General features: G+C 45.0%; 1 protein-coding gene across 2 annotated transcripts in view; it reads left to right on the top strand.

Moving 5' to 3' along the window:
* The window catches only part of ZNF831 (zinc finger protein 831), a 185059-nt gene that overhangs the window by 125346 nt on the left and 40142 nt on the right, over nt 1–19571 (top strand). The window contains exon 6 of one of the 2 annotated variants that reach the window (XM_060285205.1): nt 621–5678. The exons of the other annotated variant lie outside the window; for it this stretch is intronic. Coding sequence (XP_060141188.1) covers nt 621–1463 — 843 coding nt within the window. The 3' untranslated portion in view covers nt 1464–5678. Of the gene's footprint in view, nt 1–620; nt 5679–19571 lie in introns of those variants that run through there. 2 annotated transcript variants of the gene reach the window in all.

Below are 19571 nucleotides of genomic sequence, written 5' to 3' on the forward strand. Positions count from 1 at the left end.
GCCACCTAGAGGTTTCCTGGCACAGAAACCCCGTGAGGCAAACAGACGCCTCCAGACATTGCGCTCAATCAGACGGCGACTTGGGCTGTGAACTTGGGATGATCTCACAGTTGATTAAAAAATCCCAAGTCCCTTATTATTTCGTACCTGAATAGAGATGCCTGTCACCCTGCGGAGGTCACTGCAATGCGGCATCAATGCCAGGCAGACTGGGGGGCTTTGGGCTGAGAAACATGAAAATGCTATAGTCCAGACCGCGCCTTGAAAACCCGCCGATCCGGAAACACTCAAACGCACGGTACTATAAAGTGCCCGCCGCAGGAGCAGCGATGATTTAAAATCGGATGCTCGGAGCCGGCTGGATAATCGAGCGGCTGGGTTTTCACAAGGCCAGATGCAAACACAGAGCTGCCTCGGTAGCTTATTGTGTGTCAGCACGGAACTTTACGGGGGTTAATGCGCCAATTAGTTATTAATGAAAACTGATGAGAGCGCTGTATCGAGGTTCAGGCTCTGTAAAGAATCGTTAAGACCTCCAGACCTTGTCCCCATTGAGGACCGCGTTTCTGACCAATTAACCTTCCGCCCCTCCATTTATTTTCCTTTGCACACTGCTGCAGATTTCTCCATCTGCCGGGGAGCACGGGGGTCGTCGTCCTCGGAATACAGCTGTGAGGCCAGGATCACCTCTGCCATCCGACTCCTTGGTGGCAGTGGCTGATGACAGACTTCCAGCCCGTGGCAAAGGTCTGCACGTGGGATTGCCTGAGACTCACCTGCCGCCCCCCCAGGAGCAAGTCTCCACAGACCCCACGCCACGTACTTCCTCAGATGCTCAAGAACCTTCTTCCTTTGAGTCCAAAGGAACCTCTCTCTGCCATGACCTTGCTACCTCTGTGGCTGCCTTTTGTCCTTCTCTGGGGAAAAGAGCAGATCACACAACCCTGGGAATTCACAGTGTGGAACCACAAGACCACAGCCAGGGTGCAAGGGAGACTCTGACACAAAGCTCCCCCGACAGAAAAGCGATAGCAGAGGGCGTGTCCCCATCACTCTTGCCAGGGAAACCTTCATCTGGGCAGAGACTTTCAGGTTCAGTTCCACTGGGGTCCACTGGAAAAACTCATCTTGAAATACCAGCTTCAGGACCAGGTTCAGCCAGTTCACACCAAGAGGAAGGGAAACACAAGACATTTTTCCCTTCGGGGGGGAAATACGGGTGTGGGGAAGTGCGGGTCCCCTGCCCTCCTGTAGGAAATGACGGTGGGAAATGCCAAGGATCTGGATTCATCGCTCTAAAGGATGGTGTGGTTCCGTCTAGCCCAGGGCAGCCCACGGAGATCCCTGCAGCCCCTTCGAAAACCCTCAGGAAGAGGAGTTTGGAAGGAATGAGAAAGCAAACTCGCGTGGAGGTCAGCGACACCAGCAGCGATGATGAAGATCGGTTGGTGATAGAGATCTGAAACTTCCAGAGAAAGATGCGTCCACGGTCAAAGACAGATGATGCTTCACAGTAAATGCCGTCAAGCGGGCAGGAGAACTGAACTCTATTCATGAAGCCCCTACAGAGAGGAAAGCCATTTGGGGGTCTTTCTAAGATCTCCCCAACCAACTCTGAAACCCAAACGCAGCTTCACCCTTCCCAAGAGGCCCTGCTCACAAGGCAGCAGGCTGGGCAAAGCTGGCAGTGAAGCAAGGTCTAAGAAGTCTTGACCTACACAATGACTGTGGCTTGACTCCCAGCTGTATCCGCTGCATTGGTCCTTCACTGCCTCATCTGGGAAAATGGCATTGACCCAGAGAGCCACGATCGACTTGTTTCCGAACAAATGTGAACCCCCCCAGAGTCAAGGTGACAGGTTTCCTCTGTTAGTGAGCTGGGGGTTGGCTTCAAAGGGAGTGAGCATACTTGGGAAAACTGGGGTAGCTTGCAGAAGAGATGGGGTGTGAACTGGGCATCGAGATACATCTGTTTATTCTGGAGACAAAATCCAGATTCATTCAAAAACTGAAGTTTGGTCCCAATAATTTGCCTCCTTAATGGAAGTTGTAAATATACTTCAAAATGCCCATGATCTGGTGAAATACTAAGTATCTTTCAGTGTTGCACAAATGGTCAGTGCTTATGTATGATTCAGTGACACAAGCATGTACAGCTCTTGTGCCCAGTGCCTTTTCTGTGGAGACCTCTGACACCCTTGGTTTTTCCAGTTCTTGCAAAAGGAACGTTGTGTTAAAAGTTAATAGAACAGTCTCTGTAATGAGTCATTTTTGAGGGGGAAAAATTCACTTATTTTCCTCTGATTCTTTCTGTCATATTGTGCTCCGAGCAATTTCAATTAGAGGGTTACATTTTAGTAATCTCTGCAGCTTAAATTGATGCCTGCTCATCGTGATGGGAGCCTTTTAGATTTCCTCCAGAAGCTTCAAGGATACAAAACTAATTGGAGTTTTGACGCTGTTTTACATCTCAGTAATTTTATTTTGGGGGCTTGGTGTTACTTTGCTGTCAAATTAAATCAGCCTCTGTATTGTGCAAGTCAGAACAGCACAGAGAAAATTCGCCAGTGTTCCAAGCCCGTGCACCCCTGTGCAGAAGAAAATAGGTGATCTGCGTCAGACGACGCAGTGAGCAAAGCCTCCGATTAACTGCACTCTTCTCCTCCTCCTTAAACGGGAGAGGAAAAACTTCAAGACATTTACACTGCTGCATTCCAATAAAATTTTATACTTGCTTTTGGTATGGTTTTGTACAATTTGAAATTTATAGCCGAGCTCTTTTGGCTTCACTTTGATGTAAGGATGTTCACGTGACATCTTGTAATTCAAAGGCGGGGCAGCAATGCAGAACATCTCACGTGCACGAAGATGCTTTAATACGTCCTTGTCTGTGACGAGGGATGGTCCGATTTCACGTATCTTCAAGTGAATTTTCCAATTTTAGGGTAACTCTAGAAACGTCAGGGTGGGACTAGCTGCCCCGGGTGACTTAGCATATGTCTGTGGTCATTTCAGATGCACTCATACGTAGCCAAGTGATTTCGAGCCCAGCCAAGGAAAACATGAGAAGGGAGGTAAAAGTATGCTAAGCATTCACTGCGTGGACTTTCTAAACCAAACAGAAGTGATGTCGTTATCTACCCATTGGATCGTCCGTGCCACTGTAACGAGAGAGAGGTCTAGGAGAATGGTCTGAATCCTGGAGGGAGAGAAAGGGACCTTGTCCTGAGCTGGCTGGGGCATCTTGGTGACGACTCACGCCCTCTCAGCGCCTGTTTCTCCGACTGGGAAGAAGAGAATAAGACAAGATGTGCCGAATGTGACCTCAGGCCCCGACCCTTGTGCGAGTGGCTCGGAGGTGGTCCCCGTGGGAAAGGGTCCTGCGCTCAAGGAGTTTGGGAGGGGGCTGTGGGGAACTAAAGCCAATTATTTTTTTGAAGAATGTGAGCTCGGGGAAGCTCCTTCTAATGTGTTTTTTTCTCCAGAGCTCTAGATTTGGGGGTGCAGTCAACCCATTTCTAAACGGTGGCTCATAATGCAAAAATTAGAAGCAAAAACAGAACACTACTGTGTGAGTGGAAGACAGCATGTCTGTGGGCTGGATTGGTTTACTTTGTGTTGGGAGGTACTGGTCATCCAGATGCTTCTCTCCTGGACGGCTGCGGAGCTGTTGGCTGGACCACTGGACTGAGGTCAGTGAGTCACTGCTCCCAGTAGCGCCGACCTCAGGATAGTCAGGTTAGGCGGAAGCTTGATCCTTCTACGAGCCACGGATGCTGGCTGCCACATCCCAACCTCCATCAAACATGACGCAACATTGATTCCATCTCCAACTCCCCGTGTCTCTCATACAAGAGTGAGCAGGTTACCAAAATTTCCTGTCTCAGCTGGTCATTTAGCTAGTTGGCGGCAATGTTTTACAAGCGTACCTTACTTTATATCAACATGAATTTGTGAAAAGCTATATTTCAGTGGGTTTAAAAAAATTTTTTTTAATGTATTTTGAATGACCCGAGGGGACTTGGCTACTGAAAATCATCCCAAGGTGAATATTTTTTTTAATGAAAAACTCTTTTATAAATCAACAAACGATCTCTGATTTTATAAATGTTAACTTTCCTAGGGTTTTTCTTAAAGTGGAATGCAACTATAGGGATACATTTAAAAGATAGTATCAGTGATCTAGAACCCAGTTTGGGTTATTGAAAATAAAACTTCAGTAATATGGATTGATCATTGCTGCAGTGACTCTGCAAGTGTGTGCTGTGTAATGGTTCAGGGAAGACAAATTTATTTTAGAACAGGGCAAACTAGAGTTTAAAGATCAGGGATTCCCCCTTTCTCCCCAGTACTGCTAATTTCATTGTACCTTCAGGTAAGGCCTTAACCCATGGTGTCTCAGCTTCTCCCACAGAGAATAACTCCTGGGATGCTGGTACCGACTAAGATAAAGGGCACTTTGAATTCTTTCCTTTTCTCTCAGAGCAAGGTATACAAATGCCACTAACCATGATGCTCGAGACACTGCCAAGTTTCTTTCTCCAGCTGTACCTACACCTGGCCAGATCTCACTTGTTGAAGATGCATAGAGAAAAGAGCTTTCATGTTCCCCCTTGGCAACCTATACTGTTAAGTGGCTCTTAGCGTCATGTGCTTTTTGATGGACAACCTGAATCCTCCTTGTTGTAAAGCATGATGGAGACAACTCATGTCTCCTGTTGCATTTGAGATTCTGGACGAAGCTAATATCCTTTACTTCACAATCCAGAAGAACCTATGGTTCATTTGTCAAGAGATGAAACAAGACAGGGGATTGGTGCTTCTAGATTCGAATCAAAACCCTGTCAATAGCATGATGGGTACCTGAGGGCAAGTTAAACTTCCCTTTCCTAAAATCCCTCCTCTAAAGCTCAGATGGGAAGAGTGGCCTTGTAAAAACGCATCGTGGCCACGGTTCTTGGAAAGACCGGTGCACGGTTTGCAGCCTCACGGCAAAACGTATTTCCTGGCATTTACATTCATTACTTAGAATGATCACATTATTCATTTTTTCCCCAGCATAGAAATTTGCGTTTTGCACAAAATTTGCCTGGTGCAGCCGAGTTTTATAGTTATGGAAACTCATCATCATCGGGATGTACCACTGCTCAGATCCCCAGACATAATTCAATAGGGTGAGGAGAAAACGGTCTGCCTGGCCCTATGGTGACCATATTTCTACAACCACAGCAAACAGGGCTTGTGTGTTTCTTGTCACTTCAGTTGTGATTCCCATAATTCTTGAGGGAGACTCTTTGGCTTTTGAAACACTACATTTCTCAATGTATAAGCACAAGTTTTTGCCCTTCTCTTTCAGATACTCATTGAACATAGGTGTCAGGACCCAAAAAATCCAGTGCCAGATTTGTACCTTGTACAATCCTTTTCACCCATGCTTTGTACTTATGTGGGAATACATATAATTCAATCTGACGTATAGGACATTGAGCATATAACTTCACCACTGGAAGAAAAGAAGCCAGGGAAAGTAGTCAGCCTCAGTCAGTTGAGGCCCTAGAGGATGACTCAATACCTTATATATGCAGTCAACTCTTCAGAACTTACTACTCTGTTGATTGTTCACAACCAAGAAGCTGTTGGCTTCTTGGTGGTTTGTTTAAATGTATTTCCTTCTTTATATGGCTAAATTATTTTGTTTTGATAAAAATAAAACTGAAAATGAAAATGCCTTGTGTGATTTGTTCACATTTTAACCAAAAGTACCACAAAGAATATCCTATATAAATTGGATGTCTGATTATTCCTAAATAGTTGACCAAGCGTCCTGGCCGCCATATTGGTATCCCATTCCACTCAACGAAAGGATTAGGTTATGGCAAATTATCACATTTTCTTGTGCTGTTTTCTTTTCCCATGTGTCTCTTCTGTCATTGTCTGCCATATTTTATGGTTCATAACTTAGAAATGTGTTTTTAAATTCCTAAATGTAGCTAAAGTTTGAAGCCACATGAGGGCACTATCCACAGTGCAATAATCCCAAAGTTTTCCCCTTAGAATTGATGTTGCTTAGATAATTAATATTATTCATTAACAGAGAAAAAAATCTGTAATTCAAAGCAATGCCTCCTTATGAAGATAAATCATGTACTCTTGGCAAGAACAAGTAGACTTATTTTACATACCAACACAATATTCTTCTATGTCTATACCTCCTGAAGCCACGTGAAGTCAATGAAGACACGATGCATTGGGAGAAAAAGTGGGAATGGAAACATGGGAGGAACAGATACACCAACTGATGGATCTTCATAGCTTTTTTGCTAACTTATCAAACTCTAATAGTGATAAATTAATCCATTATTTCCAAATTTCCATCATTTGAGAACCATCTTACTGCTTTTGGCCATATGTGTCCACATGTGGGTACATTATTTACTTAATACTTTCATTTAAATCATCTTTGTCTTAAAGAAGCTATTCTTTTCCTAAGTAATAATATCTGTGAAATAACCTTAATTTGGTAGTTGTGTGTATCTTCTGATATGCATTAAAATAAAAGTATTAAGACTGGTTATCCATGTACCAGTTAAATATCACCTTTGTACTACCTGGCACACACCCCACACTCAGGGGAAGCATGGAGCTAATCTAAAAGGTACATGTGTTGTTTGTTCTTGAGTTACTCCGTTTTTTGTTTTTGTTTTTTGTTGGTTTTTTTTGCAGTACGTGGGCCTCTCACTGTTGTGGCCTCTCCCGTTGCGGAGCACAGGCTCCGGACGCGCAGGCCCAGTGACCATGGCTCACGGGCCCAGCCGCTCCACGGCATGTGGGATCTTCCCGGACCGGGGCACGAACCCACGTCCCCTGCCTTGGCAGGCGGACTCTCAACCACTGCGCCACCAGGGAAGCCCAAGTTATTTCGGGTTTTGTTAAGCTCAGCTCTCTCTCCAGTCCAGCAGAACTGGTGGCGGCAAGTTGCGTTGTAGGTTTATCAGATAAGTGTCTTCAGTCAAACTTTACAGCTGATTAATGAGCATTCCAAGTCAAAGGATTCTCACTTCTTTTAGTCTCAAAGGAACAATCATATAATGTCAATATATATATTTTCTTTTTTGGTATTTTATTGGTTGGTTGGTTGGTTAATGAGTACGGAATGATATACAGGAAAGCGTGGTTAGGGATTCATGCTGAACCACCAGTAACTCCCATCAGTTCTGATGAAACACCCGCTTCCATACTCTTGAACTTGAAGCAAATGCATTTGGCTGTACTAACTGTACTAACTTGTCTGTACTAACCCTAATTCTCCAGTCTCCTGCTTGGGGACAGCCTGTTGATCTCTGGGCTGCAAACGCAGAAGGAATTGCTTGGTGACATCTAGGACATTTGTCTCCAGCTGCGACAGACGTCTGCTTTCAGCCTCCCTCAGCTTCTGCCGGGGGGCGAACTCAACACCCTTTTGAGCATCCAGGCGATTTCTACCCAGAAGTAGGGGAATTGTTTTCTGGGTAAATGCAGGCGTGAACGGATTCCTCTAGGGAATTGGCGGTTTTGTACGTGCAGCATCTGGGCACGGGACCCAGCCCTGTCTCTGGCCCCAGTGGCAATCTAGTTTGTCTTCTATGTGTATGTTGCGTGAAACAGAGTAGAATTCAGCAGAATCCAGCAGAAATTCAGACAGAGCCCCTTGACGCCATCGTAAATGAAAGGCCAGATATCTAGGCTTGTGTTTGGTTTAAAGAACCCCACCTTATGCGCATGTGGGCACACGTGCGTGTGCGCACACACAGAGACACACACACACACACACGTAAGCCACACCCTACTCTGAAAGTCCTCTTCTTGTTAAAATAAAGAAGTGGGTGGAGTGGGCCAATGAGGTAAGAAATGGCTCCCTAAATGGCCCCAAAGAGACTTCCTTGGAGGCAGGGCCCATGGTGTCTTCATCTCGGAATAGTGCCTGGCTCAGAGCAGGTATTAACGCACACTTGCTAAGTAAACGAATGGAAATAGCTCACCAGGCAGGGAGACGAAAGAAAGATTCTAAGATGGGTAATTTGACACACCCCTCTTCTGATGGAGACCTGCCTCCTCATCAGAGATGAGCCAAGGCATCGAGAGACGTTCCTGTCCAGTGACTTCAGAATTAAGCGACAATTTTCCATGACTATTCCATCCCGTTCATTCGCCCAATATTTATCGAGTGCTTAAGTACATAGCAGGCACAGGAGAACATAGGAGTGGAAAAGGCATACAGGATCTGTGGAGCTTTTATTTGGGGGAGAGAATGCCAATTCATGAACCAACCAGGCAAACAAATGTGTCAGCAACGTGTTATCAGACGTTGCCAATGGCTAAGAACGCAAAGGGAACGTTAGAAGGTTTATCTTACCCTAATTCAAAACGTTTAATGCAAATAAACACTTTTCTTTTGTTGTCCTCAGCAGAAGAGAAACCATCCTACACTTTAAGATCTATCTCCTTTTCTGTTTCATGCCACCACCTCAATTCTTCGCACGTGAAGCAGAGAATGTTGCAGGGTGACGTATCTCTAGTCTTGTACTTATAATTTCTTTTACTCTCCTGAAAGCTTCAGTTAGCATCAGTAAGCATGGTAATTTGGGGCTGCCTGTGCTAATGTGCTGAATTCCACATACCTTAGCACTTAGAGAGTGAACGCCTGTTGGATCCCACGGTAGCAGAGAAACCCAGGTGGGCACTATTTTGCAGCTAATTTTCTCAAGAGAAACCATCAAATGTTTGATGACTTGATGTGCTCAAGTCTGGATTCTTTTTCTCAGGAAAGGTTAAGAAAGCATCCTTAAAGTCAGAGGTTCTCAAAAGGGAGCAGTTTACCTCCCTGAAGACGTAAGACAATGACCAAAGACAGTTTTAAAAAAAAATTTTTAATGTCTTATTTTTAAAAATTGATTTTATTGAGGTATAGTTGATTTACAATGTTATGTTAATTTATGTTGTACAACGAAATAATTCAGTTATACACATATACATTCTTTTTCATACTCTTTTCCATTATGGTTTATTATGGGATATTGAATATAGTCCCCTGTGCAATACAGTAGGACCTTGCTGTTTACCTATCCTATATAAAATAGTTTGCGTCTGCTAATCCCAAACTCCCAATCCATTCCTTCCCCACCTCCCCCTTGGTAACCACAAGTCTGTTCTCTCTGTCTGTGAGTCTGTTTCTGTTTCCTAGATAAGTTCATTTGTATCATATTTTAGATTCCACATATAAGTGATAGCATATGGTATTTGTCTTTCTTTTTCTGACTTACTTCACTTAGTATGATAATATCTAGGTCCATTCAGTGTTGCTGCAAATGGCATTATTTCATTCTTTTTTATGGCTGAGTAATATTCCATTGTGTATATATATACCACATCTTCTTTATCCATTCATCTGTCAATGGACATTTAGGTATTTTCCGTGTCTTGGCTATTGTGAATAGTGCTGCTGTGAACATTGGGATGCATGTATCTTTTCAAATTGTAGATTTGTCCATTTGTACGCCTAGGAGTGGGATGGCTGGGTCGTATGGTAGCTCTATTTGTAGTTTTTTAAGGAACCTCCATCCTGTTCTCCACAGTGGCTGCACCAATTTATCATACATTCCCACCAGCAGTGTAGGAGGGTTCCCTTGTCTCACACCCTCTCCAGCATTATTTGTAGACTTTTTAATGATGGCCATTCTGACCAGTGTGAGGTGGTACTTCATTGTAGTTTTGATTTGCACTTCTCTAATAATTAGCAATGTGGAGCATATTTTCACGTGCCTGTTGGCCATCTGTATGTCTTCTTTGGAGAAGTGTTGACTGAAGGAAGTTTTGATTTCACAGCTTGGGTGAGGGGTGCCACTGGCATCTGAGCTGGAGGCCAGGGATTTGCTCAGCATCCTACGAGGCACAGGATGGCCCCCATCAAGAAGTATCCAGTCTCACTGCCAGTAGTGCTGAGGGTTAGGAACTCTGGTCTAAGGAGGTAAGGTCACATTCTATTAGAGACCCTAGAACAGCCCTGTCCTCAAACTGATGACGAGATTAGAACGGGGAGAAAGACTTGCCTTGGCAGGACCAGAAGCAGAGTCCGGGCTCCGTATCCCAGTCTGGTATGCTTTCCGTAGCCTCACATCTGGAACTTTCCAAGTTGCGTGAGGACTTGTGTCTTGGGTCTACACACAGTAGACCATCTATGGGTTATGGTGCAATTAACTTCATTTTTTTTTTTTTTTCCACTCTTCACTCCACCTTGAGGAGAAAGAACCAGGACATGGGAAGTTAAGTCAATGTGAACAGATGTGTGAATATCAACTAGACATTCAGTAAAGACAGATCAAAAGACCAGCTTTTACTGTGAGGGTAAATGCAACCCAAAGTCCCATACTACTCCATTGACCTCTACAGCCAAATGGAATGAAAGAACATGAATACTGCTGCTGGGAACCAGGGAGTTTTCAGATTTGGTTGGGGTGCACGAAATCTGAAAGTTTGCTTTGAACCTTCTTCTTTGTAGAGGGAACTGAGAACCAGAGGATTTGGTCCTGGCTCGAGTCAGAGGCAAGGCTGTGACTAATACCAAAGCCCCCAAGTCCAACATGCTTGCCATGACATGACCAGGTCCTGCCTCTGAAATCTTCCATTATGTCCGCTGTCCTTGCTAAGAGGGTCAAGTAGAACAATACATTCATAAAGGTTTTCTGCATCAGGGTTGGGAAATACCAATGGAGTTCTGGTTAACTAGAAATCATCCAGAAAATTAAATTATCCACACGAACCCATTCCCCAAATGTTCTAGTTAATCTAGGTGTTATTCTGTTGGTTTTGCAAAAAGAAAACTTCTCTCCTAAGACATCTGGACTCAAATAGATGTGAGTGGTGCCTATGTGGTCCCCTAATTTATGTACTTGAGTACAATAAATTTGGCAGGGATCACAAGCGTAGACAAAGAAGTGTTAACAGCAAAAAAGACATCACCAAAAAGCCTTTGGAAGACAAACACTTCTCATCTTCAATTATAAGACAACCTGATGCAGAGAGAGAATAAATTAATTTTAAAACCTCCTGCACAAAGAAAGTAATGGAAAAATACATCATAAGTAGTTATCCCTTTTGTGCTAAAAACAAGTGATTTGGAGAAAATAACTACATGGGAGTGAATGTGTTAGTCTTATTATCTTTTTCTGGTTTTAAATTCTTAGGGGAGAAACAGAGAACAAGAGAGAAAAGAAAAGAAGCTTTCATTGTTTCAACAAACATTTATTGGGTATTAGTATGTTGCCAGGCACCAGGCTACACTTTCTGTGACTTTTTCTGCTTTTAAAATTACTTTCAGTCAAGAACTTCTAGATGCCTCGTTGCTGGATTCCAGCGTTCGAGAAAGGCCATTCTTCTAAGGTTTTTGCCAAAACCATTATGGTTCAACTTCAGAGATGCAGCTGGGAATCTCACTTTGTCCCCTCACCCCCCATGGGAACCTGAGTTTTAGGGCTTGGTCCAACTAGGCTTAGGGGACATCCATTTGCAATGAAAGGTTTATGAGTCTCAGGTTGGCTTTTCCTGGAAGCAGACTCTGAAACAGCGTTCAGTGCCGGGGTCTATCAGGGGATGCCCTTGAGGTCCACAGCTGTGCAAAGGAGAATAGAGAAGCAGGTTGGGCAGAGGGAGAAGCTGAACTCTAATACAGACCATGACAGCCTTGGCCAACCCTTGGGATGCTCTGGAGAAGGGGTATGGCCTTGGGGAGGCAGATCTCTGCAGCTGAGGCAGTCGTCAGAGGGACCCAGTGCCTGCTGACAGCACTTCCGGCACCTGGGGCAACAATCCTTTGCTAAAGAGGTTCTGGCGGCAGTTCACAGTATCCACTACGGTGAGGCTCCACTGCGGGCACATCCATCCTCCCTCCCTCCCTTCCTTCTTTCCTTACTGCCATGCATCCAACAAATATTTATTCAGCACCTGCCATCTGCCAGGTATAGCCGGGTAGAGAAGCTGTCATTAAACAAAATAGTGCATGTTATTTACTTAAAATTTGTCAAATGATAAAAAAGGACCATACCAGATGAGAAAAGAGAAAAGAATTGGGGGAACCGACAGAATCGGGGTACCTTGAGCCTGAATGCTGACTTAGGATGAGAGGAAAATTGACGTTTCAGGTGGAGGGAGCTTTGAGTGGCAGGAACCGAAAGGATGGTGATGTGGCCCTGACATGTGGTCCCCTAATCCTGTCTCACCCAGGATCCACTCAGAACACCGCACCCGCCGGGGCTGCTTTGTTTTGTTCGGCTACCTCCGTTCTTATTTCACGTAGATTTAAAGTTTGAAACGCTTAACCTTTTCAGTCAGTAGCTGAGCTCTCACCCCGTAGAGATCAGCCAATTAGAAAAACAATTCCTGGGTCATTGTAGATGAGTCGTCTTTTATTTGATGCTTATAAAAATGGTCCACATCCGACCAGGAAGGCATCAGGAAAAAGCACTTCAAAATGTGCTGTCTTCAAAGTGTCAGAAGATAACCCTTCAGGGCTGGGAGCCTGGGAACAGAAGGTGCATATTGGTCTTTAATTAAGGAAACGGTTGAGAAGGAAGAACATTTAACATTTTAAACCACCGGTGGCTTCACAGCTACAGGAAGCGCCTGGGTGACAAAGATGGGCTTGTTGCCCCCGCTGTCCTGGTATCTGCCTTGGCCCGTGCAACTGACCCAAAGCTAAATGCTTCCCACCAAGGGGGAATTAGAAATGATCATCGACTCCCCGTGCTGCGAGAACTCAATTTTCACAAGTGGCAAAGGAAGCAAAGCTGCAGTCCCCTCCTGGGGGACGCATTTGCCACAAAACATTAACAGAGCTGGAGAAGTAATGGTTCTCTGCCTGGAAAGACCCGCAGGTGTGGGACCGCGCAAGGGCGCCGCCATACGCCGAGAGATCAGAACCTCATCATGCAGATTTTATCACAATTTCATCTGAGGGAGAAAGAGCTTATAGGAGGAGGGATGGACGAAAAAAATCCTAAGGATTGTACTTTGATTTTATAAGCGGATTGTTGGAAATTACTGACAGATTGAATGAAATAATACGCTTTGGAGCAGCAGGGAACTTAAAGGTGGAAATCTAATTGATTTCTACCCTAAACCTAGGAGCAGCTATATTATTAATCAGCCCAGTGGTCACTGCTTGGTGGTCTCCTGCACACCGGGAGGAAATGCAGCTTCCAGTTACATACGTATGAATTTCAAATGACACCTGGTGTACCAGAGGGAAGAATTCGTGTGGCTGGGGAGTTGCAACCCATCTCTGGATGCACTTGAGCAGAGCTACACCACCCCATAAAATGGGGGAATTACAGAGCACTGGGGGTGGGCACGGAGAGGGTGAAAAGCCCCCAGTCCATAAGGGTCCCACCTGGTCAGCTCTCTGTTGAAGCACATGCTCTCTCCCTTCCTACACAGCCCTGGCCTGAATAGACTTCAGATCTGCCTTGAATACGAACTACCTCTGGGTGCATTCAGCCATTTTCTACCCTGAAAGTCAGAGAGACAAAAGGCAGGTTGTGTCTGTATTTAAATGATCTTTCAGGGGTTCACTAAATGTCGAGATAAGGGGAAGGCCAGCTGGGGAAGGCTTTTCCGAATTAATATGCATTCTTCACCATCCAAGTTTGAAAGATCCTCTTCAGTTAAGCTTCCAGAGTTTTCCTCCGGTATTCAAACAAAAGACAAGGTGTTTGTGATAGGGTTGATCATAAGAAAGGAGGATGGTTTCCTTGAACAAGAAAGTCTTTTGCTTTCATGGAGAAGAGACCCCCCCAAAATCACCAGGGGTGGCCGATTTGCATTTGAGCAGCCCCTGTGGGTCCAGCTGGTGCTGGATAGCCGAGATTCCGAGACCAAGACAGACCTGTTTCTGCTCACAGGAAGGCTCAGAATAAGATGTGTTCAATTATGTAGTGTGAGCTGGAATGCTCATTCATTCATTCAACAAGCCGTCAACAAGCCAGAGTGCCTAAAATCTTCAGAGTCAGCGTCCACGAGTCACCAGATAAAACAAAGGCTTATAGGAGAATGTGTTCAACGCTTTGGACCCAGACAAACCTGGGCTTGAGTCTGCCTCTGCTCTGAGTCTGTCTGGTTTGAGTCTCCTCTGTGCCTCAGTTTTTCCTTCCATAAAATAGGGACAGTGAGAACCAGCTCTTGGGTTTCTTGCATTAAATGAGGGCCTTTCACCTCTTAGCCAGCAGCTCTGGTCTCAGAACTTGACGACACCCTAAAAATGACTGGGAACCTGAAAAGATTACAAAATGATAACAAAATCTCTATTACAAAATGGTGATCAATATTTATCATTCTATAAATCAACATGAAAACTATTTAAAATTATGTATTAATTCATTTTAAAGTAGTAATAATAAACCCATGACATATCTTTATATAGAAAACAGCAATATTTTCCAAACCAAACATTTAGTGAAAAGAGGGGCATTGTTTGCCATTTTTGCACATCTCTTTCAATGTCTGTTGCAGTATCACACTCCGTGTGGTCTCTGGAAAATTCCACCATGTGCTCCTAAGAGAATCTGAATATAAAAGGCCAATAACATCTGAGTATTTCTCTGAAAATGGTGTCAAACCCCTTGAAAGGGACCCCAGGTCTCACTACAGCACCACTGTGGCAAGTCCTTTGATCTTCACTATAACCCTCCAGGTAAGCACTATTTTCATTCCCATTTTACAGATGAGGAAATTGAGGCACCAAAAGGTTAAGAAACTTGCCTGAGGCCACACAGTTAATAGCAGCAGAGCTGGCATTTAAACCCAGCTGTTTGCCCCTAGGGTCTGTGTTCCTCCCTAACCCCTTCTCATTCAGAGAACCCAGAATAGAGTCAGACACAGGAAGCTCTTGGTAAATGAGAGCAGGTGGGACAGCCAGGAAGTACTGTGACATCCTTCTGTTATGGAAACGATCCCATCCCATCCTCCAAGGGCCAGTTCATCTTGGTGCTCAGAGAAATGGATGGAGGGAGAGACGGACAGCCCATTGGAATCGAGATTCAAGGCTTTGGAAAACAGTCCTGAAGAATCTGAACATTCCTTAATCACTGAATTCGCATTCTAGAACATCTCCAGGGACTAGAGGTCACTCACAGAGAAGAGTCTGTCTGTCTGAGCACCCGAAAAGCTTTAGAAATCCCCCGGCCATCAGCATGCTGTGATGGGGCCAACCCACCACGTAAATTTGTGGAGAACAAACGAGACACACACGTTTAAGGGAGAGGGGTGAAAATGTCCCATCAGCACAGGTCTCTCATGCTTTGACCAAAAACGTGGGTAGTTGATTCAAACGACTTGCAGCTTGGGGCGGGGGTGGGGTGGGGGTGGGGGTGGTACCCTCTGAGGCCAAGCAAAAGCAGAGGAATATGTCTCACACTTAAAACAAATCCGTGGACCGTTTTATGGCTCAAAATATGCCAAGACTTTGCAACTCACCTGTTCCCATTTGCCAGTTGAAAAGAAAAGAAGAAGAGGAAAAAACCAGCCACATTAGAATTCATGGGAGGAAATGAGATTGTATTTGAGACACTGGCAACTGGATTTCTTTGTTTTATTAGCATAAGTGAATTATTAATTCAGCACAGAAAAAGCATAGATCTTTGTCATATAAAAAGTCACCAGTACCACAAGGGACCTTCACAAACTAGGATGATAATAATATCTTACTTACATTTGCATAATGCTTTGCAATTTCCAAGGCCCTGCCATATACTCTGTGGGTTTAGCTTTGGTAGCTGCATGGAATAGAGTTTTGCCCTGGGTAGAACTGCAGGACAGCAAGGGGATTTGATTTCATCACCATCAAGGCCCACATCAGGGATAAACACTCCAGATTTAATCAGAAGCGCCTGGGGGGAAAGGTCATTAATATTTAGCATTTCTTATTGCGTTCCCAAACTCCATCAAACTTTTTCAGAATGTGCCTTTGAGAATCAAGGGCCACGGGCCCAGCTTCGGGGAGTGGTCCAGTCTGAGCCTTCATGAGCTCTGTCCGTTCTTTTATCCCTAACGGGATAGAGATGTTTGCCACCGTGACCAGCTTGTCCCAGTTTGCCTGGGACTTTCCCAGTTTTAGGGCTGAAAGCCCAACATCCCAGGATTCCCCTGAGTCTTGGGCAAACGGGGGTGTTGGTCACCCTACCAACAATCAGGGTTGAGACATCCCTGATAGCATCACACACGCTGTGCCCACTGTGGTCCTTTCCTTCACCTCTGCAGTTTCACTTCCGGCTGCTGCTGGCTCGGAGCTTAATGTTTCACAAATGCCTTTCGTCTGGCTGGCAAGACTGGCCTCAGAAACGTGTTCCTCTCCTCTCTCCCCTCCCCAGCTCTGTCGAAGCAGTGAGGGGACAGTGGGTGCCCAGCACGGGAACACCCAGTCTCTTTGTGGGGAATCCCCTGAGTAGTATTCCATTGTGTGTGTGTGTGTGTGTGTGTGTGTGTGTGTATACACCACATCTCCTTTATCCATTCATATGTTGATGGACACTCAGGTTGCGTCTATATCCTGGCAATCATAAATAATGCTGCTATGAACATTGGGGCGCATGGATCTTTCTGAATTAGTGTTTTTGTTTTTCTCGGATATCTACCCAGGAGTGGGGTCGCTGGGTCACACGGTAGCTCTATTTTTAGTTTTTTGAGAAACCTCCATATTGTTCTCCATAGTGGCTGCACCAATTTACATTCCCACCACAGTGCACGAAGCTTCCCTTTTCTCCACATCTAGAAACGTGTTTTCCCTGAGAAGCCAGAAGTCTGTGGACAGAATAGCCCCAAAGACAAAGACCTTGGAAGTGCCCGTCTGCCCGTGAGGCCATCTGACCTACCCTATGAAGCCGAAGGCTTAGAACACAGCAAAGCCTCCTCTTCCTGTGCAATTTTGGGAAGATCCAGAAGGTTATACTGAGGAGGATTTAGCAGCTAAAGCTGATAGAAAAAGAAAATAAATATCACTGTCCTCCAGGATGTAGCCTGAAAAAATAGCAACATAATCTTGATTTCGTAATAATTCAAACCAGATGAAGAGAACTTCGTATCTAACCCCACACCAATTGCTCTGATTTCTAATCAATTACTGTGGAAGTAATCCATCCATCGCCCACCCATCCATCCATCTGTCCACCCACCATCAGCCACCGGGAGGGGGAGGGGAGGTGCCGAGCACAGCCTCCGGAGTCAGGCAAGATTGGAGCTAAATTCCTATTCTGTTCATGCATCAGTTCTACGATTTGGGGCAAATTACTGACTTGCCATGAGCTTCCGTTTTCTCATCTGTAAAGTGGGGGTAGTAATTGTTCCAGCTTCACAGGTTTAAAAGCACGTAGAGTTCTAAATGCTCAGAGCCCGACACACACACACAGAAGGTTCTCACTCAACATGAGCTCTCTCCTCAGTTTTCACAGAACAAGCCTCAAGGCACCATCGAGTGGTGGCCGCAGAGAGCCAGGGTCAAGGTGAGAGATGGCGGAGCCCTTGAGGTCCATCCATGGTGTGGTCGTTGCCCATTTTCACTTTCAAGTAACATGTCTACTTCTCTACCTTTATCCTACAAAAACACGTTGACAGGTGCCCCAAGACATTTTTTAGGAGAATGCAGCATAAATGTCCACCCACAAGTAAAAAGTTCAATAAACCATAGTACATCTGTTCAATGCATATGCTGCAGGGTTCAAAAGAATGAGCTCAGCCTGCAGTGGAGACAGCGAGCCACTAGGAAGGGGGGGATTCTTTTGAAATAGCTCTCGGTGGAACCCAGTGGCCGAGTGGAACACCTGCAGCGTCTCACGCATTGACTTCCCACACTACCTTGGAAGCACCCCTCCAAAATGTCCATTGTTGATTTCCTCGTGTGCAAAAATGGGGGCAGTCATTGCCGAGTGGAGTTTTTCTCCAGTTTAAGTCGATTAGCCTTTGGGTACATGTAGATACAGAGACAAAAAAAATACCAGTCCTCACAAAAAGCTCAGTTTTAGAATATGATGAGACTCAAAAGGTACCAAACGTGTAAAAAGTACCTGAAAAGAAAAAGTGGAACACAAATGTAAGGTTTCTAGATAAAAGCCTGGGAATCCCCTGGTGGCCCAGCGGTTCAGACATGGGCTTTCACTGCCGTGGGCCCAGATGTAACCCCTGGTTGGAGAACTAAGATCCCACAAGCCGTTCGACGTGGTTAAAAAGAAAAAATTAGTTAATTAAAATAATAAATAAAAGGCTGGGTGAGATGGTCTCATCTGTCTTTCCATCCCTTTTTCTCACCAGCCTGGTGACACCACCAACTATAAAAAAGGCTGCTGTGGAGGTTCTGCTGCCTCTGAGTGGCCAGAATGAGGGCAGATCTCCACCTCTTATAAGATAGGCAATTTTTAAATAACAGGTTTTCAACCAAGGCACAACATGGTTAGTATAACTCCCTAACACTCAAAGCCATTGTCTTGTTCTAGTTGAAAATCTTGGAGGATAGCAGTTTGGGAACTTGTTCCAATTCAGCAAACTATGGTTTTAACAGGAGCCTGTGAGAAGTTCCCAGCCCTGCTTTTGGGGCATTCTTTAATCACAATGAATGTCCCCTTGAACTCAAGTGAGCTTTCATTTTTTTGACTGGAGAAGCAGCAGTGATGGGTACGTGTGGGATGTTCTTCTGCTCTTCGCAATTGTCGGAACATTTTAATCACATTTTCCTCATCAGTGAAGCGCTCACAGCACGTATAGGATCATGGGTGAAAAATGGATACTAGGGGAAACTAATTATTTATTTTTGAGGGCAGGGGGAGGATGCTAGCTTAGCACCATGGACTTATAAATGGGCCTAGGACTTACAAATGCTCCGAAGTTCAACAGATTCCCTTGCAGCAGAGCACTGATGGGCAAGCCTGCAGGGGACATTTCCAAGTGGAGTTACATTGCACAGTGTACGTGCTTGAGCCCTAGGAGTTTTAAATTTATGCCGTGTATGAACTGCACTTATTTTCACCATGATTTTCCAGGGAAAGTTTCGAACCCCAGGGGAATAGCGTCCAGTCCTAGAGTTAGAAGACAATGGAAAATCAAAGGGCTCCAGCCTTTTTCCTTTTTCTTTCTCCCATCCTCCATTGACAAGAAACAGAAGTTCTGCCCGTTCCAGCAGATGGTCTCAGTTGGACAAAGCACATAAAATGAACGCGTACCTGGATTTTTTTTTCATACCCAAATTTTTGTTTGCAGATGTTGGTCCGTGTGAGCAGAGTTGGTGTGAGGGTACCAGGGATTCTCAACCCAGATGTTCCAGCCATAGATTTTAGTTGCTAGAGTCACTGGGTTCCCTGTTCTGCCGGAGCTGATTTGAGTTGTGTTTTGTGTTTTGTCATCTAAAGAGTCCTCCCCGGTTTCTAAACACAGAGCCCGGTCTGCAAAGGGATGCCTAGTAAGCATTCCTGTCTGAATGACTGAAGGCTTTAACATGCACACTCCTGTGCACCAGGGTTCCCAGCCGTGGCACATAGACACTTGGGGCCAGATGCTTCCTT

The sequence above is a fragment of the Globicephala melas genome, chromosome 15 (assembly GCF_963455315.2).
Source record: "Globicephala melas chromosome 15, mGloMel1.2, whole genome shotgun sequence".
NCBI lineage: Eukaryota > Metazoa > Chordata > Mammalia > Artiodactyla > Delphinidae > Globicephala > Globicephala melas.